This window comes from Penicilliopsis zonata, assembly GCF_001890105.1.
Source record: "Penicilliopsis zonata CBS 506.65 unplaced genomic scaffold ASPZOscaffold_3, whole genome shotgun sequence".
NCBI classification, from domain to species: Eukaryota; Fungi; Ascomycota; class Eurotiomycetes; order Eurotiales; family Aspergillaceae; genus Penicilliopsis; species Penicilliopsis zonata.
The window spans coordinates 783,004-808,585 of record NW_019208913.1 but is presented as its reverse complement, the minus strand read 5'-3'; the positions used below and the strand labels follow the sequence as shown (position 1 = coordinate 808,585).

Here is a 25,582-nt window from a genome sequence, read left to right as displayed (position 1 = left end):
GAGAGAAAAACCATGCAGAACAAAAAGGGGGGCCGTCGGGGAAATGGCGTTGGGCAAGGGGAAAACGCACAGCGTATAGGTCGTAAAAAGTCCATAGTTCCATGGTCTCATAGCAGAACATCTCTTCTTCAGTCTTCCTGGGAAAAGGGAGCCGAGATCATGATATGCGAGCAATGCGAATAAAGTGACCAAAGCCACTGGGGGGGGGGGGGGGGAAGGGGGTAGGTAGTCCGTCTCTAATGCGCTAAGTTGACTTGGCCAAAATTTCGAAGCACTGCATGCCGGGATTCAAAGGTTGGGTATAAACATCCGAAAAAAGATGAGATATATACAACGTCATGCACGGAGGATAGTGTACATAGTTGTGGGAAAGAACTCTGCGTAAGCCATTTGTGGTTTGGATCGAGAGCAGAGCAGGTGAGCTCTGTGTTGGTGAATCACTCAAGCAGGAACGATAAGGGGAAAGAACAATAAGGAAAAAGCATAGGGCAAAATGGGGAAGAAAAGAGGCTCCAAAAAAAAAAGAAGAAAGAAGCAAGTAGATGCAAAGTATCCAGGGTCGCTTAGTGAGAGGCCGAGGATTTTCTTCCCGGAACCAGAATCTCGACTAGACCCTCATCCTCGCCGTCACTGCTGTCGTTCTGGTCCTCATCATTAAACTGGGAGCCCATGGATTGCGAGATGCCGCCTCCCTTGTACCGGCCCACACCGAAAAGATTCGAATAGCCGAGTGACTCGTTGATGATGGCCTCGTCTTCTTCGTCGGAATCCATGAGGCCACTGACGACGGACATGCTGGGCCCAACCATCTCGCCCATCTCATCGTCGTCGTCATCATCGTCATCATCATCGACCTCGAGGGGGATGCGCACCTTGCGTCTCGTGCTCCCCGCACGCCCCTCACCACCCTCTTCAGAGGAATTGGTGGATAGAGAGTCCGGGGGACTGAAGCCCGACTCGTGGAACGTGGGTGAAAAATGATCCTCCCGGTTTCCAGGTAGAAATTCGGTAGACGGGAACGCAGCGGTAGAGGGTGACTCGGCCCCATTCGCATCGTCGTCCAGCCCGGCAATCACAAAGGGGTTGCTGGGCGACGCTGAATCGTGGCTATCCCGCTCATCCGTCTGTCCATTGCTGTCATCCTCTCCTTCAAAATTATCGGTAGCTTGCTGCTTCTGAAGGGCGAGTCGGGCAGCAAGTTGTCGCCGTGCCCGAGAAGGACCCATGCTCAAGGGAGCAGGAGGCGGAGGGAGGATAGGGATGGGTTGGCTGATCGAATTGGATGAAGACTGTGACGTAATTAGCCATAAAGAACCTAAAGGGCAGAGTCGATCATCCGGGGGGGGCATGATATCAGTATGAGTACCCACATTTTCGAGATCGACTTCGGCAGACAGTTCAGTAGCGATCCGTTCCTCTTGTTCATCCATCTCCTCATCTTCGTCGTCACTGGAGCTGCCAAATCCGCTGAGCAGGGAATTGTTATTTCCACTCAGCCCGAACGCGCCACCAGAGACACTCCCCTGATTGATGGTATCGAATCCCTGGAAGTTTGAGTTGGCACCAATGCCACCGTTTAGGCCGGCATCGGCGAGTGCTGATGAGTTGCCGAGGCTTTGGCCCCCGGAATTCAGCATTGCCTGACGATGGCCGATGGAAACGTCGGGGCGGACACCACCGAGGATGGCATTGTCACGCTCTCTCGTTTCGGAAAGAGTCCGCTCGACGTACTCGATCCAATCTGGATTCAACACGTTGTTCAACACGGTGGGGGAGAGCAGCTCTGGCGGATGCCGTTCGGTGAACTTGACCACTTCCTCCGCAATCAGAGTCAGATGACCCATGTATCCGAGTCTCATGTGCTTGGTTTTCTGCGTCTCGTCGCTGCGCCGCTGTCCCTCGATGACCTGCTCAATGATTCTCCCGGTCTCAAAGACGTCCACCGCAAGCATTCGGTTATAGCCACGGTCCATGGGACCATTGAAAACCTGTTGGATGACATCGTAAACGACATTGTGCAAGAAGTTGTTCCATGGGAAACGGAAGAAGAATTCCTAAGACTTGTAAGCTCACACCATTATTAAAGGCGATTGAAGGCAGTGTAGGTGTCATACTAAGATAGTTGGCACCACCTGGTTCTCAACGAACATGACCTTTAGGTAGTCACCAACCACGGCCTGCCCGTCAATGTCCACCTGAATAAATTGGCTTGCAGGATCCTCCAAGTCTATCCTATCAGTCGATGCCATGGACGGCGCGTCAAGTCCTGTCTCTTCATCCGACTTTTGTTCAGTACCGTCCAGTTCAGGCTCAGATTGCGGTTCCTCCGCCAGTAGTGACTCTGGAACCTGTTCGGTCTGTGAAGACGGTGAGCCGACCTCCGCAGGAGAATCCGATTGCTCCGGCTTGTTCACGGTAGAAGGTGTTTGTGCGGCTTGGGGAATATCTGTAGATTCATCTGTAAGGACCTTCTCGTCACTTTCGAGTTGAATGTTGCCAAACTGATCTGTTAAGCCTGATGTAGTGGGCGATGTGGGCTCGGACGACTGCTTTTGGAATAATTCAACGCCAGGCTCGGTTCCTTGAGTAGGCTTGACGTCATCTAGCGGTTCATCAACAAATTGGTCTTCGTTTTCTGCGTCCTGGGAGTTCGGGGGCGCGGTAGAAGAAGAAGAAGAAGTCAATAATATTTCAGGCTTCTGTTCCTCGACACCCCTTCCTTCCGTGTCCTTTTCTCGGTCTACAAGCACCCCGGATGATGTAACATCCTCGAAACCTTCTTCCTCGTTGGCGTTGGTCACTTCCAGGACTTTGAGATCGTCACGAGAGCCCGAGCTTAGCGCGGAGCCGTTCGTGAAGTCGGCTGTGCTGTCATGATAACCCAGACTGCTGACGTCTCCTCTCATTTGACCATGGAGCATTCCTTCGTACAGGAGTCGCTCTCGTTCTGCATTGCGCTGTCGAACGTAATCGTCACTGCCCGGCTCGTTGAGCAGAGCCATGTTACTGCAGTGTAACAGCTCAGCCATGAGCTCGCAGGTCTTGAATCTGTCGAAGCCGAGAGGCTCGATCTTGACGCCCCAGGCGGCGTTCAACTGACCACGCTCGACGGTCTTCATTTTCCCACCCTCGTTGACAGCGTATTTTGAGCTTCGTATCAGAGCCATGAAATCCGGGATATGCTTGGCGAAGATTCGGAGCAGGGAGCCCAGGTAGATCGGGTCGTAGGTGGACGGGACTGAGTCCGGACCGCCAATAGATTCCGGATCGTAGTCGGAGTTGTTCTTGCGGATGACTTCGATCACGATCCCGACACCCACGGTTAGCGGGTTGCCGCCTTTGAGCATGGCGGCGATAAGCGGCTCGACGCATTCTTCGGAGACTAGCTGACGGGTGAGGCTGTTGGGGCCAATGCAGGACTGGTCATTCTGTGTGGCATTTGCCGAGATAGTGATGATTGCCTTGAGGAAGTCTCCTGCCGAGGTTTGAACGGAACCAGGATATTCTGGGGACAAAAAGGAAAGAAGGAGAGGCATCAGGTTGCGTGATTTCAACCACTGCAGCCGAAGATTATGTTAGATTCGATGTACAGCAGATATCCAAAAAGGTTCAACTTACATCCACGATGCCTTGGCCACCTTCCGACTTCTCGAGACTGATGATCTTGAGCAAAAGATCCATAACCATGGGATTGTCAACGTGTTGGAGCATGGCCGGGATTATGCCATCTAGCGACTTGAAGAATTCCAACATATCTTCAGTCTTCTTATCGAAGAGGGTTTCATTAACTTTTGTGAAATAACTGGCCTGGAGCGAATCCAAGGGCGCGGGCCGCCGCAGAAAGCCCCAGAAGTTCCGCAGCACGTCCTGGTTGAGCATGATGGAGTCCAATATCGACCATGCCTCCGAGGACAGCACCTCGCACGCAACGTAGGCATATTTCAGCCGATTCTTCTCGATGCGGTCTAGATCTTCGGGATCGAGAATCTCCCTCAGTGGATCGGCCTTCTTCTCCTGCTTGGCAGCGGCACTGTCGCCGTTCTCTTTCTCCGCTGCCTGTTCACCGTCTGCAGCTTTTTTTTCGTCGTCGTCATCATCATCATCGTCGTCGTCGTCAGGCACCAGGCTCGGTGCGATCACATATTCCATGAGTCGTTTCAAGACATTATCCTCTCGTAGATATTCAATAAGCTTTGTGTTGTGCTGCTTCAGCTCCTGGATCAACTCGGTCTCGTCTAGAAGCTCCTCAAGGCTGAGGTCCGGCTTGTCGAGCAGGGTATCGATAGTGGAGATACTTGCATATCCCCCAAAGCGCCAAAACATTATGAATTATATAACCACGAGGGGTGCTTCATGGAAAAAAAGATTTTTTTTAAAAAAAAGGGTGGAAGTGAAGAAGGAGAAGAAGCCGTGACGACAGGGCGCGTGAGGGGCTGGGGTGAATGGCGGTCCGGAGACCAGTCAGAAAGCCGAGTCGGATCGCCGTCGTGGCCGCAGGAGAAAAGATATCTCTTCCAAACCAACGGTCGCAAAGAAACCCCGGCGTGGTCGAGGGTCGAGCGTGGTAACCGGGTCGTTGGAATCGTTATGACACAGAGACCGAGGGCGTCACGCAGTCACGAATCGAGACGGCCGTGCGCTAAAAGCAGAGAGAGAGCCACGGGTCAGCAGAATCCGACGTACGTAATGATAGTTGTAGTACTAGCAGAAAGCAGAGAACAGCAAAGAAGGAGAGCAGGTGACAAGCCGGAGGATGCAGCTCCGGTTGGAATTGGAAGCCGAAGGTGGATGAAGATTCCACGTCCTCCGGGAGGGAAGTGACCGGCCGCGAAGCATTCCACAGTACCTTTTTTTCGAGAAATCTCTAGGGAGCGACAAATAAACGAACTTGCACGAGGAGGAGAAATCAGGTTCCTCCGTCCGGCAGGACGTAAAAAATTAGAGAAGAGAAGAGTGGAAAGAAGCGAGAAAAAGAAAAAAAAAAAAAACCAAGGCAGCCAGAGAAGCGACCAGCAAAGAAACACAGCTTGCGGCGTCAAGACGTGCTGTGCTGGCGGGCAGCGTCTGGATCGACCGGGAATTCGATCCTTGAGGGAGGTGATCAACACCGTCAGAGTGCGACAGCCCAACGAAAAGACCGAAAAGCGGCGAGACAGCGGGGAGAGAGAAAGAGAGAGCGAGAGAGAGGGGGGGGGGTTAGAAAGGGACTGGAGGCAAGGACCGCAAGACCGCACGCAAGCGACGATGTCTGGAGGAGTTACTTGCACGACCTGACGGGCGAGCGAGAGATTTGGTTCCTTGAATTTTTGGTTCCCTGTGTTTGGCCCCCTTCGCAGACGTTTTCCTGTCGGTGACTTTGACTTCGCCTATAGCGGTTACGACAGCATTGCACGAGACGGTCGGGATGGGGGGTTCGTTTGGTGGGCAGCGCCAGAGCAGGGCGAAAGTATCTGGTACGGGGGCGCCAGCGGTTGCTTGTGCAGGACGGGAGGTACCGAGTACAAAAGACGCGACTCCACCCTGGTTTCATCAATACATAATCTGGAAATCACATTCCCCGACGCCTGGAGAGACTGTCATACCTGGAGAGACAATGCTGGGTACTAACAGAGTACCTCCGAGTAGTGTGAAGCAGCGGTATGATCGACCTCAGCAGAGCCTCGTACGGTTACAGTTACGCGGTGTAATTGTATTGAGGCTCGCACGTGGATCGATTGAGCCCATCGGGTCACATGACTGTATCTTGCCTGGGCCCTGCTGACGTCGGAGCATCCAGAGACACTCCATGAACTTTGGAGTTACTGCAGCGAGGCCAGGGACGGTCAGACGAGGCAACCGGCGTGCAACCACAGGTCTGGAGGAGATACTATGCATTGAAAGAAACAGTGCTTTACCCTGTGACATTTTCTCTTTCGCTTTCTGTCAGTCGGTGGACTGTTTCCTACCCCGCGTCCAAGATGAACCGGCTCTTTGGAGCAAAGAGTGCGGCTCCGAAGCCTACCCTCGACAGTGCTATTTCTAATGTACACCCATCCTCTCTCGATATGATTGGTTATTGGTATTGATGTGTGGTCTAGGTTGATAATCGGATTTCCAGCATCGATGTCAAGCTAGCAGGCCTCAACTCGGAGTTGTCGACGTACCAGTCGAAGATCGCCAAGATGCGCGACGGCCCGGGAAAAAACGCCCTACGGCAGAAGGCGTTGAAGGTGCTGCAACGGCGGAAACAGTACGAGGCCCAGCGGGACCAGCTGTCGCAGCAGTCGTGGAACATGGAGCAGGCGGGCATGATGCAGGATAACCTGAAGAACGTGATGACGACGGTCGACGCGATGAAAACCACCACCAAGACGCTGAAGAAGCAGTACGGCAAGATCGACGTGGACAAGATCGAGCGCATGCAGGACGAGATGGCCGAGCTGATGGAGATCGGCGCCGAGATCCAGGACAGCATCTCGCGCTCCTACGACCTCCCCGAGGATGTCGACGAGGCCGAACTCGACGCAGAGCTTGAAGCCCTCGGTGAAGAGTCCATGTTTGACTCGGCCCTCGGCGAGTCCGCCATGCCTAGCTTCATGCAGGATGAAGTCGCCCCCCCGCAGTTCATCGATGAGCCTCCGGAGCAAACCCAGGTCAAGGAGGCGGCGGGTTAACCTTGTCTTTAATCTCTTTTCTAGCACACTCTTAATAAATACTTATGACGATGGTTATTGTAACGGCATTAGTCTATGTCTAGTATCTATCTATCTTTGTCTTAGTCTTCCCCCATTCCAAGCAAGACCAGGAGAGCAATGTTCATCACCGCGATAACAATCCATATCACTACTGCAAGAGCAGTCACCAGGAAATGATTCCGCATCCCGATCCCCTCCGCCGGGTGGTCCGACTCGCCGTCCAGACCTTCCGGCGCCGGGACCGTCATGTACCGGTTCCGACAGGTAAAGTAGATGAGTGGCGCCGTGACAAATGGGAGGATAATGCTCAGCACGACCTGGCTGGCATTCAGAGCCTGGTCTAACCCATCCTTCCCCACGGCCGCGGCGATGATGATGCTGGGAACGATGCTGATCAACCGCGTGACCAATCGCCGCACCCACGGTTGCACGCTCCAGTTCAGCATGCCCTCGCTGACCATCTGGCCAGCCATCGTGCAAACGATTCCCGCAGAGATGCCCGAGAGAAGCAGGGCTAGCGCAAAGATCAGGCCTGCAGCGGGGGCTATCGACGACGAGAGCAGGTCGTGGATGGCCCAGATATCGGCACTATCGCTGCCAGAGACGCCGTACAAGGATGCCCCCGCGACAATGAGGATCGCGCTGTTCACAAACAGCGCAAAGGTGAACAGAGACAGCGTCAGCTCGATGATCGAGTACTTGAGGCAGCCCCTTATCGCATGGATGCTGGGGCGGTACTCGACTTCCCCGCCATTGCTGCCCAGAGGCACAGACGACTCAACGTATCCCTGAGTGACGTCGAAATGCTTCAGGCGCGCCTGAACCACTCCGCTCCCAAGAAACAATGAGTGCGGCATCACTGTAGCCCCGAGGATACCGCAACTTTGGTAAAGACTTTTTTTTTCATAGTGTTAGTTATGTCTTTGAGAAGTAGAGGGGGGAACCAACCCGTTGGACTTGACCACCGCGGCGGAAGGCAGGTAGCCCTTGAAGACTGCCCCTATTGACTGATCCTGGATGAGGGAGAGTTGGATGCAGAAGCATACGACGACTCCTAGGACGAGGGCCATGACGAAAAACTCAAACGCTCGTAAGCCCCAGATTGAGCCGTTGGGTCGGTAGAAGACCAGTAAGATCAGAACGTCGGCAAGAGTGATGGCACACCCTGCTACTAGCGGGATCTTTAACAAAAGATTGAGAGCAATTGCAGAACCAATAACCTAGACAGCATGAGAATCTTATAAAAGTCCATCTCTCTCAATCAATCCAGCCAACCTACCTCTGCGATATCAGTGGCAACAATGGCCGCCTCCGAGAAGATATAGAGGATTATAACCAGCCACTTCGGCAGATGGTCTCTGCAGTTCTCCGCTAGATTCAGACCCGTGACTGTTCCGAGTTTGATGCATAATGACTGCAGGAAGATCGCGAATAGGTTGGAAAGGAGGACTATAAAGAGGAGGGCGTATCGAGAGCTTGCTCCGGCGGCCACGTCGGTCGAGTAGTTGCCAGGGTCGATGTAAGCTACCGCAATCAGGAACCCGGGGCCAACGAAACGTCCAAAGTTGATTAGGGTCTGCCACATCCCAGAGCAGGAGGTATATAATATTTCTTTGAGGGGTCGGCGAGGTGACTCGCTGTGACTCTTAGGCTGTTCAAAGCCAGAAGTCGCAGCGAACACCCCGCCCTGAGGGGTCTTTTCGTCTCCCGCGCAGGTATTCCCATAGTCGCGATGGACCGTCTCGATCGGTATTGTGCGTCCCGTCGCCATGCCTCCCAGGTCCGAACCATGCTCCCGATGCTCCCTCGAGTTTGTGATGCCGTTCAAGTCATTTCTCGTCGTCGTCTCCGCGTTTAACGGGGGCGGATTCTGATTCCACCCGGGGTGGTCTAAAGTATTATCCGTTCTCGAAGGACAGTTCATCGCCGTTTTGGACACGTCCACACAGAGCTGGTGTGCAAATGCAGGATGGGCGACGATCCCTGATCCCCGAATATATCTCCACCGAGGAATGAATTGCCGACCCCGGTGGAACTACTGCCAAGGTCCTTGCGGGAGAGTACCGAAATTCCCCGACCGTCGACCGCTGCTTATCGTCAGTCGCTCCAAGAGAAACTCGAGTCTGCATAGACGGCAAGACTAGCACTTCACTTACTGCATTCGCAGTCTGGGGCAAATTTGGTTGGGATGACGGCATTCCTATTGGATCACGCCGGATCAGGATCAAAAAAGACATGGACCTGCTTCCGCCCGGCAGAAACAGTCAACAATCTCCATGAGAAGGTAGGTAATCATTCTTGACAGAATGAATACTCCTCCGTACTGATATTGTAGCTGTCTGTTGAGTTGTGCCAGTAATGAGCAATATTCCACAATTGTATCGCATCCCCCGCAGTCCAGAGCAGCTAGTCGGATCCCTGCTGCAGGGCCGCCTAGTTGTCAGCAAGGTCGACGGAATACCCTATCCCCCGCTTCTGTCTGTGTGACGCATTATGAGCAATTATTCCGTAGGTTAAGGAGACAAAAATAGGCACGGAGGACTGTCTGTACTCGCCACCTGTTTGTCAGTGACGTACGGAGTACGGAGTACCAGAAGAGTGGGTAGTAGTACCTTAGGTACTGCAGTAGGCAGTAAGGTATTCAGAGGGGGTAGTTACCGTCGATCAGCAAGATCACATTCCTTCAGATTCACCTTCCCGTATGAAGATAGACACGCGAACAGGCCATGCTTGCTTTACAAGTGTCAGACCATGAATGGATCTTTCGTTTGCAGTGCTAAGGTTGATTTACCCCGGAGTGGTGGGAGCCTGACGCTAGCCCGAATCAGCACTGAGCGAGCTTATCGATAACCGTCAGGCATCAATACCGGATGGCGTAACCAATCATTACAGATTACAGTGGGCAACTCGCCCATGTTTTCAGTGATACTGGTACGGCCATGTAATCCCCGTTACGCCGGCTGTTGCTCCCTCGAAAACCAACCACCAACGCCTGGCCTGTTGCCTGTGGCAACGCCTCGATCCGCAGGTTGTTTACCTCCTCTCACTTCTCCCCGAGAGGTCCGCCTCCAACGTCGACGGAGGAGTGGTGGAGTGTTGCTATTGTGGCGGGACCCGGCGGGTGAGTTCAAATTCCCGGACCTGCCCACTCTTTGTCGAACAGTTTGTCGCCTTCTCTGCTGTTGCTGCTCGCCCGGTTGCTTGCTCTCGCCCTGCATTGCGTTTTGCTGTTCTGTTCGTCGCTTTTCTCTGCTTTGCTTGGATGATCGTGTTGCTTGGGTCGTGTTTAGCATTCGGTGTTGTCTCCTTGTTGCCCTTGGGTGTTTGAAAACGGTTGAACCCTGCGCTGCCGTTCAAAGTCGCCGCGATTGTTGTCCTTGCTCAAGTTACACCCGTTGGCGAGGAATCCGTGAGCCCACCCTGCACCTTCCCGTTGATGTGCGATGTCTCATACCTATTGCTCGACGACTGACGAAAGGGTTCAAGGCAATTAGAAATGGCTCCCACCGGTCAGGCTCCGAACATCTTCGACGACGCCACACGCTCGCCTGCAAAGACATCGGTGTTTCGCTCCTTTATCTCTTCGAGGGCCCACAAGCGAAACTCCAGCGCGGATGATGCCCTGCCTTCCCCCATCCCTCTGCAACAGGAGAGACGTACCGAAACGATGCCTTCCCATGGCAGTCAGGGTCAGGTGCCGCTGGGTGAGAGAGAGCCCAACCGGGACGCCGCAGAGAGCATTTCCTCCGGCCAGAAGTCGCCCTCTAAAAGCATGAAGGGGTTGCACAAGAAGACAAAAAGTGCGGTCTCGCTGAAATCTCTGAGGAGCTACATGGAGCGTAAGGAGCCGAAGACGAGTGACGCCGTGGAAGACGACGATTGGAGACCGAAGAAAGCAAAGTCCTCCAACAGCCTGTCCGCCATCCTGAAGCGGTCGCAGCGCGACCGGAAAGCCGACTCGGCCAAAGACATGCGAGACAAGGAGAATCGAAGCCCGGTGGACCTGTGCGAGAACATGCCTCCTACACCAAGTATCCCCTCGCCGACTTGGGGCAATTACCCAGAGCCTTCCTTGCAGGTGCCGCCCTCGCGTGGATTGGTGCAAGACAAACGGCGGAGCGTCAACGAGGAAATGGAGCTCTACACCCCCAAAGGCTACAATCCCTCCGTCCAGCGAAACTTTTACGATTATAATCAGCCTTCCCTGACCAAGCGCTTGGGCAGCAAGCCACGTCCTAAGTCAGACTGTCTGACCGGTAACCGAAAGGTCCAGGAGATGGTAGGGCCATTCCAACAACGATCTCCATCCGACAAGGGGCCTTATACCGACACCACACCAAATGTCCCTTCTCGCATGGTCGACGGTGTTCGGAAACTCTCCGCTGCGGAGTCTTGTTCTGACAGTGACAAAAAGCAAGACCCTGCCGCGATGCATAATGCGGTGAAAAAGCAGGATGCATGCAAGAAGCAAGATGCAGGCAAAAAAAAATCCTCGCGTGTGCAGGCTGCCATCTCTGCATTCAACGCCAAAGACCAAGAACCGACTGGGCCCAAGGCTACAGGAGCCCCGGATATTGAAAGCGAGTTCGAGAAACTGCTGGTCAGTATGGTCCACAGGAGGGCCGAGTGAAGGAGGAAAGGAAACCTTGCTAACTTTGCTCCAGGATGCCCGCAATATCCCCCAGAACATGAGAGACAAGATGAGATCCCTTGACACTCACATCAAGGCAGATTTCATCCAGAAAGACCGTGCAGAGAATGGCACTCCCCAGAGCGCCGGGCCCGGCTCAAATGATAGTACGGGTCGTCGCGGGCGCCGGAAAGACCAAAAGGAAGAGCAGGAGAGTAAAGGTTCTCAATCGCGATCGAGAAGTCGAGGATTTACCTTCTCCTCCAAGGGAAGCTCATCTCCGTCAAAGAAGCAGCGCCCGGAAAACGGCACCTTTTATCGCCGACCAAAGTCGGTCGATCTTTCACAGCCCTCGGGTGGTTTCAAGATTGCTACGCCTACGGCCTCGGTCACGTCTTTGGCTCTCACAGCCTGCCACGACACGGCCGCCGACCCGTCCGATTTTGTGCACTATCTCAGAGAAATCCAAAAGCCGGAGATGGTAGAAGTAGGAAAGATCCATAAACTGCGTTTGCTCCTGCGCAATGAGACTGTCAGTTGGGTCGATACTTTCATCGCGGATGGTGGTATGGACGAAATCGTCCAACTTCTCTATCGAATCATGAAAGTAGAGTGGAGGTAAGTCATGGTTGAAGATTGGCGAGTCATGATTTTTTTTTTCTTTTCGCTATACTAATAACCTCCACCAGAGAGGAACACGAAGACAACCTACTCCACGAAACATTGCTTTGCCTCAAGGGACTATGCACTACATCCGTCGCATTGAAGCGGCTAACAACTATCGAGTCCGAATTGTTCCCGGCGTTACTGAAGATGCTATTCGACGAAGAAAAGAAAGGTCCAAGCGAGTTCACCACCAGAACCATCATCATGAACCTCCTTTTCACGCAGCTCTCGATGGCGCCAACAAGTGCCATTGCAGCTGAGCGCGCCATCCGGATTCTTTCATATCTGCGAGACCCCGCGCCATCCGAAGAGAACCAGCCCCCGGCGTTCATTGCGAATATCTACCAGTGTCGCCCTTATCGTGTATGGTGTAAGGAAGTCACCAACGTGACCAAGGAAGTATTTTGGATCTTCCTCCACCATCTCAACGTGATCCCGATCGTCAAAGATGAGGGCCGGTCTGCGGAAAGAACGAGCTACCAGCAGCGTCACTTCCCTGCAATCCGACCCCCGGTTCCTGCTGCACCATATGTAGGAGGAGTCGAATGGGATGCAACCAACTATCTGGCATCTCATCTGGACCTCATGAACGGTCTCCTTGCCTCCCTACCTGGAATGAATGAGCGCAACCAACTCCGCACCGAGCTTCGGGCATCCGGGTTTGAGAAGGTCATGGGGGGCAGCTTGAGAACTTGCAAGGAAAAGTTTTACTCTGCCATTCATGACTGTCTTCGAACATGGATTGCTGCTGCTATCGAGGATGGATGGCCTTATACCATGGTTCGCGAAGGACCACCTCGCCCGGGCGAGCCTGGATCACCCACCAAATCTCCTCTCAAAGCGGTTGGTGTCAGCCCTAAGAAAGGGCTTATCGATGAAAGACCTCCGAAGCTGGAACTGGCGCTGGACCTGCCCGTCAACAACCAGAGTTCTCACACGGAGGAGAATTTCGGCAATTGGCTATGACGGAGCAGTTCTACATTCTAACGAATTTCCTTTTCGATTCTTCTTCACCCCCCCCTTTTCTTACCCCATCAAACATATTTATTTTCCGCTTCCTTATTGATTATTGAAGTTGACTCATGAGTGGCGTTTCGGAATCAGTGTTGTTGTTGATGTTGTTCTTTTTTTTTCTTGGAATCACAGGACATAGGAAGGTGTCGCTGGCATTTGGTGTTTGGGGGATTTTGTTTCTCTTTTTCTCTTTCTTTCTTGAATAGCGGCCACGCTTAAATGACTTGACGAAGCCAGGGTTGGAAACGGACGATTTTCCACCTTATGATGCAGTGCTTTTTCCGCTTCAATCTTCAGATTGTGATTATTCATCCTGTCATCCTTTTACATGCATGGTTTGCAGTAGGACAGTTGATAGATAGGAATGAAGTAGTATTATACAGCACAGTAGTGTACATTATGAGATTGGATATAGACAAGAAACAAACCGATCATTCTTTTGTATCCCTCCTCGTCGGTGCTGGAGGTGGAGGCGTCGAAAACACAGCCTTGAAGCCTGCGAAGATGGAATCCCGGATCTGCTCTGTTATCAGCTTATATGTTGGCAAGTAGGAGAGAAGAAAGGTGAAATACCTCGTCGAACGGCCCCCCCTTTGCATCCCACTCCATGAAGAGAACAGCGTAAACGAGGATGACTGAGATATCAAAATATCAATATAAGCCTTTGCCAAAAAACATGGAGATTCAACACAGAACGTACATCCTATCACCCACCACTGCGCGAGCTTTGTCGCCTTCATCCATTTCGGACGGGCGTATTTCAAGGCGGCGCGGCGACGGTATTTGCGTTCGAGACGGAACTGGTGTTTGGGCGAGAGCTTGGACATATCAGGGGGCCAGAGCCGTTTCGGTTTGTGAGGACTATAGTATGCGTGTGGTTTTTCCCCGACGGCTAAGGATTCATATTCGTGGTCTGGGTCCTGGTCTGGGAAGGCGGGGGGTTGTGATGGTTGTTGGGGGGTTGAAGAGAGACGGAACGGGGAGGAATGGGTGGAGTAGAATTGCTATTATTCTATATTAGATATAGGTATAGATAGATATAGATATTAGATTCAATGTAGAATCTAGGAAACCAGGGTACTCACTGTGAGTCTGGATAGACGGTACGTGAGCAGGGAACGAGCTGGCGGTGCCCTTAAAGCCGGGAATCTGCTGAAGAGAGCCATCTTGACGTTTTTTAGACCAGAATGCGCGGTAGAAGACAGCAGCGCTTGCTGAGGGTGGTCTGTTGCAATTGTTGAAGCCTTTGAATTTGCGGAGCTGCGGAGGATGATTGGTCCGAGCGTCTACAAATACGGAGTATCATACCTCCTAGGTAACACTGTCACCATTACCGGGTTTATTTCAGACTCAGTTAACTACCTAGTAGTTACTCCGTATAATTCATTCAAGACTAGATATAGATTATAGGATATTCATGCACACTCTCTTGTCCTCGTGCTTATGCTCTTTTATTTCATAAGATAGAGCATTACTTTCAATTCCTCTCAGCTTCTCGGTTAAGAGTCTATGGAATATCTGACATCATAAACAACTCCTTCACATGCGTCCAGAGTAATCCGTAATCCGTATTTATAATTTTATCCCATCCAGGCTATCCCGTGACACCGGCAGGAACAACGTTGGCCCGGAGATGCCTCGGCAGTCACGGGTCGGACCAGGACAAGAGCAATTGAAAAGGGAAGAAGCTCGCAGGCCGAGGACTGAGAGCTGTAATTCATCCTGTTCATCGAGACACGGAGTGCTTCTATTGTGTTTCTTATTGTGTATTGCTGATTTCCACGCACAGTCTTGCTGAAATGTCTTCTGGTAAGAACCACCGATGACCTCATACTCCATACTCAGTCCCCCCTTTAGCTTACCGGCACTTGACAGCACGGGAACGTCTCGGCCAGGTGGCCTCCCACCTTGAATCTGGAGCCAGGAAGGGCTCGTCCATCACCGAGAAGCAGCCGGATGATATCGTTGTGACGTGCGCGCTGCGGACTGCCTTCACCAAGGGCGGCAAGGGTGGGTTCAAGGATACCGCGGCGGCAGATCTCTTGACGGGGGCGTTCAAGGCGGTGATTGAACAGAGTGGAATCAAGCCTGGCCTGGTTGAGGATATTGCTGTCGGCTCGGTGCTGCCTCCTGGCGGCGGGGCGACCGAGTTCCGTGCTGCCGCCCTGGTGGCGGGTTTCCCTGAGGACACCGCTGTGCGGAGTCTCAACAGACAGTGTTCCAGTGGTCTTCAGGCTGTGGTGGACATTGCCAACGCCATCAAGTCGGGAATGATTGAGGTTGGGATTGGGGCGGGGGTGGAGAGCATGTCACTTCAATATGGGTGAGTTTATATATATACATATATATGTAGCGTTTACTTTGAATTTGCTGTTATGTGTCAAGAAAAAGCTAATGTACAGACAGACCGGGTGCTGTGACGGAGTTCTCTGAACTGCTCGAGAGCCATCCTGAGGCGGCCAACTGCAAGGTCCCGATGGGCATGCTTTCGGAACAGATGGCCAAGGACCGCAAGATCACCCGTGCGGCGCAGGATGCATTTGCGGCGTCGTCGTATCAAAAGGCCGTCAAGGCTCAGCAGGGCGGGCTGTTCAATGAGGAGATCGTTCCCCTGCAGGTGCAGTGGACGGACCCGAAGACGGGCGAGGAGAAAACCATCACGGTCAAGGCGGACGATGGCATCCGTGACGGGATCACGGCCGAGTCGCTGGGCAAGATCCGCCCTGCGTTTGCCAAGGACGGGTCCATCCACGCGGGCAACGCGTCACAGATCTCGGACGGCGCGGCGGCTGTTCTTCTCATGAAGCGGTCGACTGCCGAGCGGTTGGGCCAGAAGATCGTGGGCAAGTTTGTCGCCGCCAGCGTTGTGGGGGTCAAGCCGCTGCTGATGGGCGTGGGGCCGTGGAAGGCCATCCCCGTGGCGCTGGCCAAGGCGGGCATCTCCAAGGACGAGGTCGACATCTACGAGATCAACGAGGCGTTTGCCTCGCAGTGCGTCTGGTGCGTCAACGAGCTGGGCCTGCCGCTCGACAAGATCAACCCCAAGGGCGGCGCCATCGCCTTCGGACACCCGCTTGGCTGCACGGGGGCGCGGCAGGTCAGCACCCTGCTGACGGAACTGAAGCGCACCAACAAGAAGATCGGGGTGACTAGTATGTGTGTTGGGACTGGCATGGGCATGGCAGCCGTCTGGGTTGCAGAGTAATAAGATATTTCATTGACTATGACAATTGAATAAGATATTAGATTGACTATGACAATTTGAATTACTTTCTAAACTTCTGAAACGCCTCGTAGACGCTCATTCCATTCACCACCGCCTCCTTGACGCGGTCATCCATAGCCACCAGCTTGGGCATCAACTCCAGCACCGGGTCGAGCAGATCCTGAGGGATGGCGACCACGCCTTCCAACGGATCACAGAAAATGATATCTCCCTATACGTATTAACACGGCAACATACACAACCTTATACCTAGAGGCTAGACATATAAAAGATAGGTCTTACCGGCGACACAGTCACTCCGCGAATAGAAACCGACACATTTCTCACCCCGGGCTTCGCCTCGGCACTTGTACCAACAGTTGACGTTCCAAACGCCCATACCTGTAAAGAACAACGCTTAGAATTATTATAAAAAAGTATTCAACTTGAACGTATTCAATGCATTAAAATTATAAGTATTGGAAAACTTACTGGAATCTCCGTGGCATGGAGTTCCGCCAAATCTCTGACGCGGCCATCGACCACGACCGCCCGCACACCAAGATACTTCATTCTAGCAGCCATGATGCCGCCCAGGACGGCACAGGTCTGGCCCTCTGGTTGTTCGAGGACGACCACGGTCTCCGGCTGGGCGAAATCGACCCAGTGCGTTCCTGCGGGGAATCCGTGGGTGTCCGGTGAGGAGGTCGCCAGCACGGGGGGTTCTTCATGCCTCGGTATGAATTTGAAGGTGGTCGCTGGGGCGATGATTTTGGGGAGAGTTGTACTCCGTCCAAGGGGGGAATGGGGGGCTATAATTAGTTTATTTTGTCAGTTCTATCAGTTTAGATCTTTTTTTCTGATGGTTATGGTTATATCTGATGGTTATCTCCTGGGTTTCTCACTCAGGTCTGCTAGGTATCCGGCGCGAGCAGGTTGGAGCGTTTGAAGTTTGAGAAGAGCATCTGATACCTGACGATCAACATCTGGTCAATTTATCTGGCAGGGTCTTACATCACAGGCAGAGTAGCTCTGGAGCTGGGCGAGTTTCTGGGCGAGGCTTGACATGTTGCTTGCAAGAGGATTCACTGGACGATAGGACTAGATTGTTATACAGAAGCTGTATTACAAGTACTGTATGTATGTATGAAATACTGTATGAATATGTATGAGTATGTATGAAAATGTATGATATGTATGATATGTATATTTATATGCTTGTCTCTGTCTACTCTATTCTTATCTAAATATACACAAGGCTCCCTACTCTGACCATCGACTCAACATCAAATATACTGAAGACCTAAGAATCAGCCGTGCATTCCCGATAATAGGCAGTCATGCTGGCAATGGCCTTGTCGGTATAGACGCCCAGGATCTTCAGATGACCATGCCACGATCCACTACCAAAGCGCAGAGCCCAGCATGAGGCATAGTACTCGCCCGAGGTGATCTTCTTGAACGCCTTTTTGATTCCCTTGGCCACCTCGGTCTCGGAGTGAGTGGTATAGCATTTTCCCGTGGCGTGATACATCACATAGACAATATCCTCACTCAGCGTGGTGGTACGGGTCTGAAGATCGGAGGAAGAGGAGGACGAGGAGGAGGTACCAGCATGGAAAGCGATGGATCCGTTGGCATTGAGAGAAATGCCGGAGATGGAGGTCCCATTGTTGCTGATGGTCCCGGTATAGTGGGCTTCGGAGGTGTTGGAAAACAGCTGGGAGTAGCTCCAGCCATCGTAGTCGATATTGAATCCCGAGTCCTGCAGGTCGTCGGAGATGGCGCCCAGATCCCACTCGTAGTAGGAGGAGGAGTTGCTGGCATCGTATTCCTCGGTCCAGTCTCTGGCCGAGACGCGCGCGCCGTGAACAGTGCAACCGCTGGTGCTGCCTTTCTTGAAGGCCACGATGATCGCAGCAATCCCTCCGGCAATGATGCCAAAGGTGTTGGCGTAGTTGACCACGATGGTGCTCGTTTCCACACTCCAGATCTTCTTGGCCGTCTCATCCTCTCGGACGACCAGGCCGTTGTAATGCGGCGTCTCGGGGGCGGGCAGACTGGCGGCCACAGAGCAGGCCACTCCAGACACGAGGGTTATCCAGGATGCAACTTGGTTGACCTTCATTTTGTTGGATGTGAGTGACTGCTTGATGAATGAGATGAAGAGAAGAGTCAATGGAGAATGTCTGATTCTGTATTCCTGATGTCTGGTATCTCCCTTTATATACTTCTCAAGCTACTCCAGTTCACTTCCTATGAGGGAATTTCGCTACTGGATGATTGAATTCAACTCTTCAGCCTGTTAGATGTCCATGTCCATGCTACACTACACACTATACACTATACACTTCATACTAACCAAGTCATGTAGTCTATACTACCAAGACTAAGCGGGCGCCGTGTATCTTTCGGCTTTAGCCGTGCAGTAACAGGCGCTATGACTGATGCAGTATATAATAGGCAGGGGCTTTGGCTGGGGAGGAGTCAATAGGACCCTCATGTGCATTGTACGGAGTAGTTGACCATCTGATGAGTATCGGTTAGATGACTTGAGGCCCCCATCTCGTTGATAGTTGCGTGATGAGTCCCTAGTTGCCAGTAGGGCTACATTAGTTACCATTTTAGGTCCGGAGATCGCCGTGTAGAAAGAATCTTTCATCACATTAAGCTGTACTACTTACTACATACCTTAGTATATCAGAGTTGCACTATCTGCCATACATATATAATCATAGACAGTCTAGTTATCCTTGTGATGACCTAGAGTCAGAGGTTAGGGTAGGGTTACAACCTCCCTTTCTGAACCAATTCAAGCTTTATGAAGCATTGCGGCAGTTTCCAAGAGGCGGATCTGCCGCTGTATCAATAGCACCAACTAGTGACCAGACTGCGGCTACTCCGTACAGAGTAGCTTGAATAGCTTCTGATGAAGATCACCTTAGTGGATAACTTCGACTCTTGGCAGAGCCACAGTTACGTATGCTGTCGGCCATCCCGGATCCATAGTACTCATACAGAGTATACAGAGTAGAGTAGAGAGTACGCTAGATAATTTACTTAAAGCCTTGCTATAATTTCATATTCCTAGTACAGAGAACTTATCTACCAAGTCAGTTCTTCACTATCCATACACATTCTGTAAGATATCCTCATAGCTCATAGTAGTTAATATCTAATAGATCAATGGTTAATATCTAATAGATTCAATGGAAAAAGAAATCACCCAATTCTCTCCCCCCCCCGGATGGTGGTCTGTCGAGACAAGCACGATCATATCAAACTATGCCTTTGCCCTCTCGTTCATTCTGGTTGCCATTGCAGTCCTTGTCTGGATGTCACCTCGGGGTGCTGCCACTCAGGCGCCATCTAGAAATGGTCCTGTTGAAGCATTGAAAGCTCAGCACGAGTAGGTTGGTTGTCTTTAGGGTTGGGTAGGGTTAGGGTGATTTAATAGGATAGCTATTATATGGAATAGTCAGGGACCTATTCAGAAGTATTAAAACCTAAATAATAAATACTGAAAGAATAGTAATAAGACAGCCAAGGGAGATTTTTAAAGTATGGCTGACAATATACTATCATGGAAAGTAGGTGAGTATATATTCAAATTAGTATATGATGCAGCTCCTATCAAGAGCTCTAGATGAACAGCAGTCTGGATCCCATGTACTGCCCTGCTGAACATTTCCTGAATGTCAGTGCAAGCCAGTACTTCATTGATATTTCTCCCAGTTCAACACATGGCAGGTGGACTTGAAGATTAGAATGTGGCAGATCTTGCTTCTTCATTCGTCATGTCTCGTGGGTATCGCTGCAAAAGTCGGCCATAATGCCAGTTCCTCTCCAAGTGGATGGTCTTCTATTCTTCTCCAACTGTATTTATCCGAGTCGGTCTGCTCCATCCTGTACATTCCAGATCGAACGTTGGGCGTCCCCTCGAACCCGGTCGTCCTTGAGCATTCTGTTCCATTAGCATGCAGTCAGTCACAGTCACAGAGGGATAGACCTACCGCGAGTCCATGCGCACGTCGTCACCCTCCACCTGCAGCGACGCCTGAGGCGTTTTGGCGTCGATCACAAAGTGGTTATCGCAATGGGGGCAGTACTCATCGCTGTCGACAAGCCCATTCGCTTCAGCAGCCAAGCACGGGTTGCACTTGCATTCGACAGCCAAGTCCAAGTACTCACCTCTCGTCAAACTCTGTCCCGTCCTTTCGAAAACACTTTTTGCACTTTTTACACGCAAAGATCTGTCCCCGCACCGCGATGGTCAGCCTCGTGGTACTCCGTCCCCTGCTCGCTCGGTTGACCAACACACCATCTCGTTCGTCTTCAGCAACGCGTGCGATTCCTGTTCCTGGTGGCATTCGGCGCAGTCGAACCATTTCCGGCCTGAGCAATCAGCAGAGATCCAAATCAGCTTGCTGACAAGGCTGTGTTGTGCTGTGTTGTGCTGTCTTGTCGTGACTGAGCGGGGTACCAGAGAACTCACAGCACGCAGACCGGATAGACACTTGGGCGTTGAGGATATGTTTACTCGATCGCCAGTCAGCCTTGACGAAAATAGAACATTCCAACCAGTAATACCGCGCTTACCACATGATGTCGATGGCCTGTCAGTGTCAGCGTTGCTCTGAGGGGTCAGTCAAATCGTAGCCTGGTTTCGAGAAAGACGCGGGCAGAGCTAAAATCGACGGCGGTGCTTGGCGTTTGGGGGGAGACACAATATCTACAAGAACATACAATAACACATCAAAATATCCTCAGTCACTATTACATACTCTACTCTTGTCAAGTAAGCTCGATTCCTCCTTCCCCTTCCCCTGACGTGGACTCTGTGGATTTCTCCCCGCCACCATATTCCTAGCCTTAGTAAGGAGCCAGCCGTCATCCCTCGACGCAGCCACGCGTGAATCAACGGGGCTCTGCCTATTCTTGAACCTCGACTCGGAGCAGTTTAAATTGCCCAACAGTCCCCAGCAGTCTCTCCCTCGTCGCCAACCTGGAGATCATCGAACCGCGAGGCTCTGAGGATATCGAGATCGCCCTCCTATGAAACAGCTAGTCTGACCGCTCCTGCCTAGAACAAAGTTTCCCCCCCTCCCCCTCTCCAGCGCTGAGGAGGCCACGCAATTTCTCCTGCCCCTCGCTTTGTCTGGTCGCCCACAGAGGATCTCCGGCTGTGAATCCGCCATCTCAGGGGGCCTATGGTCCAGCTCGATCGTTCACCTGCGAGACGGATTTGCGGTTGCGGCCATGGAGTCTGACGGCAAGGGCATGGGCAAGGATAGCACGGATAATGCTCCCATTGTATGAAGATGATGAAGATAAGCCTGGGGGGGGGGGTTTTTTTTTCTGCTTTCCCGTGGTAGCTGCTGACAATGTGCTGTGTTGTTGCGGAATAGAGACCGGTATCGTCGTTGCTGTCGCATTTCGAGAACCTGGCGGCGCATCGGAGATCGCCCTCTGCCATCACGACCACCTCCCTGCTCAAGACCCCCGATCCGGCGGACGATGGTCGCTTCTCCAGCCGGATCTCGCTCGATCTGCCGCGACCCCATCTGCCTTGGACGTCGGATCCCGATCTTCACAATGGCCAGACCCTTCACACTCCCCAGCCGGCCGTGTCGCCGGGCAGCAGCGGTAGGAAGGGGCGGCCCATGTCCATGAATTTCCACTCGTCACCGCAGCTCGCCCCGGTGTTGACGGTGGACTCGCCTCGCTCGCCTCCGCGTGGCTTCGGATCGAATGGAGGAGACAATAATAATAATATTAATGATAATAATGGCTTTGCTGAACGCACTCAGAACGGTCGCTCCCGGGCATCCCCTAGTCCGCCCGCACCGCCCGCGCGCGAATCGACAGAGTCTCAGGCGTCGCTGTCGCGACCGACCACTCCCCAGTATAGAACGTCGGTCATCACGGAACAGAAGACGGGTCGGCTCTCTCCTGGGGCTCCCGTGGCCAGTGCCAGACGAGAAAGTCCTTCGGCAGGCAAGACGAAAAGTGTCTCGTTGCCTCCGCCCGTTAACCGCGCCGACAAGCCGAAGATTCCTACCAAACCGGTCGGCCTCTCACACCTGGATACTAACCACGCCTCCTTGCTGCCGAAGCCGGAAAATGGTCTCCCTCCGGACGAAAGAGCTGTCTCGCCGTTTAGTACCCCCCCAGGGAGCCCCGAGAAGCTGCCGTTGAAGCCCACGCACACAGGGAGAAGCAGCATCGTCATCCCGGCCAGATCGCCCTCGCGCCCGTTGATGGAAGATCCGCAGCCGAGGCAGTCCTTGGATGAACGGCGGCGCCCGCCTGGGCCTCCTCCTCCTGCTGCAATCCGAGATGCAAGGGAAATGGGCTTTGCGCGAAGAAGGCCCGCGCAAGAACCGAATCGAGACACTAAACCTTTGAGCGTTCAGATCCCTCCAACGCTGCCTTTTCGTTTGGAGCCCCAGTCTGCCGCTGCTGCTGTTGCCACGACGGCTCCTCCTCTTTCTGCCAACCGACTGCGTTCGGGTGACAGTCTGTATGAACCTCCCAATCTCCCACCTCGTCAACCGTCGCAACGGTCGCGGAGACCCCCTACCTTGTCTCCAAGAATTGCCCCCGCGGATAATACGTCGGTCAATCAGCTCCCCGTTTTCCGAACAGAGACCTCCAACCCGCAGCGGCACGAACTTCAGACCCCGGTCCAGATCCAGCGGCAGCCTTCGTTCTCGCGCGACACGAAACCGGGAGCGCGCGTATCCTCTACTCACCTAGAAGCCCCACCGCTCAGAGACGCTGAAGAAGAGGGCCTGCTCGTCGTCCCCGATGAGCCGCTAGTCTCACGAACCGATTACCCGGATTCATCACAGGTCAACCGCAGGCCACCACTACTCAAGTCTGGTCCCTACGAAATCCACACCAGATATGACACCCGCCTATTCGACGTTTGTGGCCGATACGTCTGCACGACGGGATACATCACAAGGGTCTGGGATTTGACCACGGGAGAGCAAGTTTTGAGCCTCAGCCATGGGGAGACGGTCAAGTGTCTTTCCATAGCCTTCAAGCCTGGCAAGGACCTGGAGAGTGAAGGCCAGCGTCTCTGGCTAGGTTCCAGTTCGGGTGAGCTACATGAGGTCGATATCGCTACCCAGTCGATTGTCGGCTCCAGATCATACCCGTCTCGACGAGAGATCATCAAGATCCTTCGGCACCAAAAGGAAATGTGGACTCTCGACGATGAGGGCAGACTGTTGGTCTGGCCGCCGGACGAGACAGGCACGCCCAATCTCCAGTATAGCTACCACAACCCTTACGACCGAGTTGCGCGAGGGCATACCTTCTCCATGGTCGTGGGGGACAAACTCTGGCTTGCGGCAGGGAAAGAGGTCCATATCTACCGTCCCAATGCGCGTGACGATGCATCTTTCAAGGTGCTCAAACGCCCGCTCGGCTCGCTGCACTCGGGCGAAGTCACATCGGGGACCTATGTCAGCAAAGATGGAGGGCGTGTTTACCTCGGTCATAACGACGGCAAAGTCTCCGTCTATTCTGCAACAGAGTATACATGTCTTGCTTCGGTTAATGTGAGCGTCTACAAGATCAATTGCCTAGGGATGGTCGGCGATTATCTCTGGGCTGCCTACAAAACTGGAATGATCTATGTCTACAACATTACCACGAATCCCTGGACAGTAAAAAAGGACTGGCGTGCTCACGACAGCCCGGTGTGTGGCTTCTTATTGGATACAAGTAGCGTGTGGACAATGAATCGCCTCCAGGTTGCTTCCTTGGGGACTGATAATTGCATTCGCTTATGGGATGGGATGTTGGAAGATGACTGGCTGGGTATGATTTTTTTTTTTTTTTCTTTTCTTTTTTCCTTTTTCTTTCCCCTCGACGTGATAGGAGCTGACCTCTGAACAGACGACCGCATGCTGAGTAAGGACGTCGAATTTTGCGATTTCCGTGAGATTCGAGCTACAGTGCTCACCTGGAACGCCGGAGCTTCTACTCCCAGCAACGTGCGATCCAGTAATTTCATTCAAGATGCAATCCATCCTGAAAATCCGCCCGAGATTTTGGTGTTTGGATTCCAGGAGCTTGTCGATCTGGAGAACAAAAAGATTACAGCGAGTACGTCTACGTCGTCTTCTTTATATATCAGTACTAACGTGCTATCTTTTCCAGAGAGTCTGCTCCTCGGCAGCAAGAAAAGGGAAAATGGAGAGAAAGAGCATATGAGTCGTCAATATCGGGTCTGGATGGAGCACTTGACGGGCGTCATCAATGAGTGCATGCCTCTCGAGGAGTCATATGTCCTTTTGCACACAGCCAATCTGATCGGTCTCTTCACCTGTATCTTTATCAAGCATAAAGAGCGAGATAGAGTCCGGAACATCAGCGCAGCAGAGGTGAAACGAGGTATGGGAGGATTGCATGGCAACAAGGTTTGTTTGTTTGTTTTCTTCTTTTGCTTTCGAAACCTCTGGAGTCATTCAAGGGCTTGCTAACAAAACAAGGGTGCACTGATCTTCCGCTTTGTACTGGATGATACTTCTCTGTGCTTTGTGAACTGTCATCTTGCAGCCGGACAGACGCAAACCGCGAATCGGAACAACGACATTGCTGCCATTCTGGAAGCGGAGTCTCTTCCATCTGAGAGCAACCTCTTGACTCGAGCCAAGCATTTCGTCAGTGGAGGCGATGGAGCAATGATCATGGACCACGAGGTCTGCATTCTGAACGGAGACCTGAACTACCGGATCGATGCAATCCCGCGAAACGTCATCATCGAAGACATCCGCAAAAACAACTTCTCCAAGTTGCTGGACCGAGATCAGCTCCTTGCCTCCCGACGAAAAAACCCAGGGTTCCGCCTTCGGTCATTCATGGAAGCACCGATCACCTTTGCGCCCACCTACAAGTACGATGTCGGGACGGACGACTATGATTCGAGCGATAAGAAGCGCTCTCCAGCCTGGTGTGATCGGGTGCTGTACCGTGGACTGGGTCGGATCAAGCAACTGGAGTACCGACGGCATGAAGCTCGCGCGTCTGATCACCGGCCTGTGAGCGCCTACTTCAAGATGCGGATCAAGACTGTCGTGCCGGATGCACGGGCAGCCACGTGGGAAAAGTGCCAACAGGAGTTTCAAACCGAGAAGCGGCGGTTGGCTTCTGATGCAAGGTATGCAATCACTATATCAAATCCATGGCGTTGAGAAGCTAATTAAACTCTAGTATCGAATATCTGATCAATGTCCTCGGAACGGACCCCAAGTCAGCTCGAGCCTTGATCATGGGCTAGCAGTAACTCCTCCATAATATCTTTCTTTCAAGCCATGGATCTAGTGTATGCCGTTTATACAGTGTATACTGGGCAGTTTCCAGCAAGTGCGATTTTTG

At 52.5% G+C, this 25,582-nt stretch overlaps 10 protein-coding genes across 10 annotated transcripts; 4 read left to right on the top strand and 6 right to left on the bottom strand.

Moving 5' to 3' along the window:
- Positions 1 to 563: 563 nt before the first annotated feature.
- Positions 564 to 4,323, bottom strand: ASPZODRAFT_13789 (hypothetical protein; the record flags this gene model as incomplete). The annotated part of the gene is made up of 4 exons (XM_022724392.1): positions 564 to 1,289; positions 1,371 to 2,054; positions 2,115 to 3,557; positions 3,619 to 4,323. 4 exons carry the CDS (start codon positions 4,321 to 4,323, stop codon positions 564 to 566), a joined length of 3,558 nt encoding a protein of 1,185 aa, XP_022583562.1.
- A 1,634-nt stretch (positions 4,324 to 5,957) lies between these two features.
- On the top strand, positions 5,958 to 6,653 carry ASPZODRAFT_150005 (hypothetical protein; the record flags this gene model as incomplete). Its single annotated transcript, XM_022725558.1, has 2 exons — positions 5,958 to 6,023; positions 6,078 to 6,653. 2 exons carry the CDS (start codon positions 5,958 to 5,960, stop codon positions 6,651 to 6,653), a joined length of 642 nt encoding a protein of 213 aa, XP_022583561.1.
- A 50-nt stretch (positions 6,654 to 6,703) lies between these two features.
- On the bottom strand, positions 6,704 to 8,773 carry ASPZODRAFT_1384669 (hypothetical protein). Its single transcript, XM_022724459.1, has 4 exons — positions 8,428 to 8,773; positions 7,954 to 8,376; positions 7,623 to 7,894; positions 6,704 to 7,568 (listed from the first exon to the last, which is right to left on the bottom strand). The coding sequence occupies exons 1-4, from the start codon at positions 8,596 to 8,598 to the stop codon at positions 6,755 to 6,757; spliced, it is 1,680 nt and encodes a 559-aa protein (XP_022583560.1). The 5' UTR covers positions 8,599 to 8,773; the 3' UTR covers positions 6,704 to 6,754.
- A 1,249-nt stretch (positions 8,774 to 10,022) lies between these two features.
- ASPZODRAFT_129428 (hypothetical protein) lies at positions 10,023 to 13,078 on the top strand. Its single transcript, XM_022722262.1, has 4 exons — positions 10,023 to 10,083; positions 10,161 to 11,274; positions 11,339 to 11,922; positions 11,994 to 13,078. Exons 2-4 carry the CDS (start codon positions 10,171 to 10,173, stop codon positions 12,934 to 12,936), a joined length of 2,631 nt encoding a protein of 876 aa, XP_022583559.1. The 5' UTR covers positions 10,023 to 10,083; positions 10,161 to 10,170; the 3' UTR covers positions 12,937 to 13,078.
- A 352-nt stretch (positions 13,079 to 13,430) lies between these two features.
- On the bottom strand, positions 13,431 to 13,955 carry ASPZODRAFT_53445 (hypothetical protein; the record flags this gene model as incomplete). Its single annotated transcript, XM_022728456.1, has 3 exons — positions 13,431 to 13,502; positions 13,558 to 13,619; positions 13,685 to 13,955. Coding segments are annotated over 3 exons (405 nt in total), but the record flags the coding sequence as incomplete, so codon positions are not given.
- A 15-nt stretch (positions 13,956 to 13,970) lies between these two features.
- ASPZODRAFT_150002 (hypothetical protein) lies at positions 13,971 to 16,189 on the top strand (the record flags this gene model as incomplete). Its single annotated transcript, XM_022725557.1, has 3 exons — positions 13,971 to 13,974; positions 14,860 to 15,307; positions 15,391 to 16,189. 3 exons carry the CDS (start codon positions 13,971 to 13,973, stop codon positions 16,187 to 16,189), a joined length of 1,251 nt encoding a protein of 416 aa, XP_022583557.1.
- ASPZODRAFT_157525 (hypothetical protein) lies at positions 16,181 to 17,266 on the bottom strand. The gene is made up of 5 exons (XM_022726315.1): positions 17,204 to 17,266; positions 17,095 to 17,161; positions 16,682 to 17,001; positions 16,493 to 16,591; positions 16,181 to 16,421 (listed from the first exon to the last, which is right to left on the bottom strand). Exons 1-5 carry the CDS (start codon positions 17,255 to 17,257, stop codon positions 16,251 to 16,253), a joined length of 711 nt encoding a protein of 236 aa, XP_022583556.1. The 5' UTR covers positions 17,258 to 17,266; the 3' UTR covers positions 16,181 to 16,250.
- Positions 17,267 to 17,412: 146 nt separating this feature from the next.
- Positions 17,413 to 18,364, bottom strand: ASPZODRAFT_129421 (hypothetical protein). Its single transcript, XM_022722261.1, has one exon. It carries the CDS (start codon positions 18,315 to 18,317, stop codon positions 17,493 to 17,495), a length of 825 nt encoding a protein of 274 aa, XP_022583555.1. The 5' UTR covers positions 18,318 to 18,364; the 3' UTR covers positions 17,413 to 17,492.
- Positions 18,365 to 19,678: 1,314 nt separating this feature from the next.
- On the bottom strand, positions 19,679 to 21,096 carry ASPZODRAFT_1382342 (hypothetical protein). The gene is made up of 7 exons (XM_022724431.1): positions 20,974 to 21,096; positions 20,789 to 20,805; positions 20,685 to 20,728; positions 20,511 to 20,584; positions 20,381 to 20,442; positions 20,203 to 20,304; positions 19,679 to 20,153 (listed from the first exon to the last, which is right to left on the bottom strand). The coding sequence occupies exons 1-7, from the start codon at positions 21,049 to 21,051 to the stop codon at positions 20,072 to 20,074; spliced, it is 459 nt and encodes a 152-aa protein (XP_022583554.1). The 5' UTR covers positions 21,052 to 21,096; the 3' UTR covers positions 19,679 to 20,071.
- A 352-nt stretch (positions 21,097 to 21,448) lies between these two features.
- On the top strand, positions 21,449 to 25,484 carry ASPZODRAFT_59723 (hypothetical protein; the record flags this gene model as incomplete). The annotated part of the gene is made up of 6 exons (XM_022728862.1): positions 21,449 to 21,502; positions 21,598 to 24,022; positions 24,101 to 24,310; positions 24,365 to 24,624; positions 24,697 to 25,364; positions 25,418 to 25,484. The coding sequence occupies 6 exons, from the start codon at positions 21,449 to 21,451 to the stop codon at positions 25,482 to 25,484; spliced, it is 3,684 nt and encodes a 1,227-aa protein (XP_022583553.1).
- Between the last annotated feature and the right edge of the window lie 98 nt (positions 25,485 to 25,582).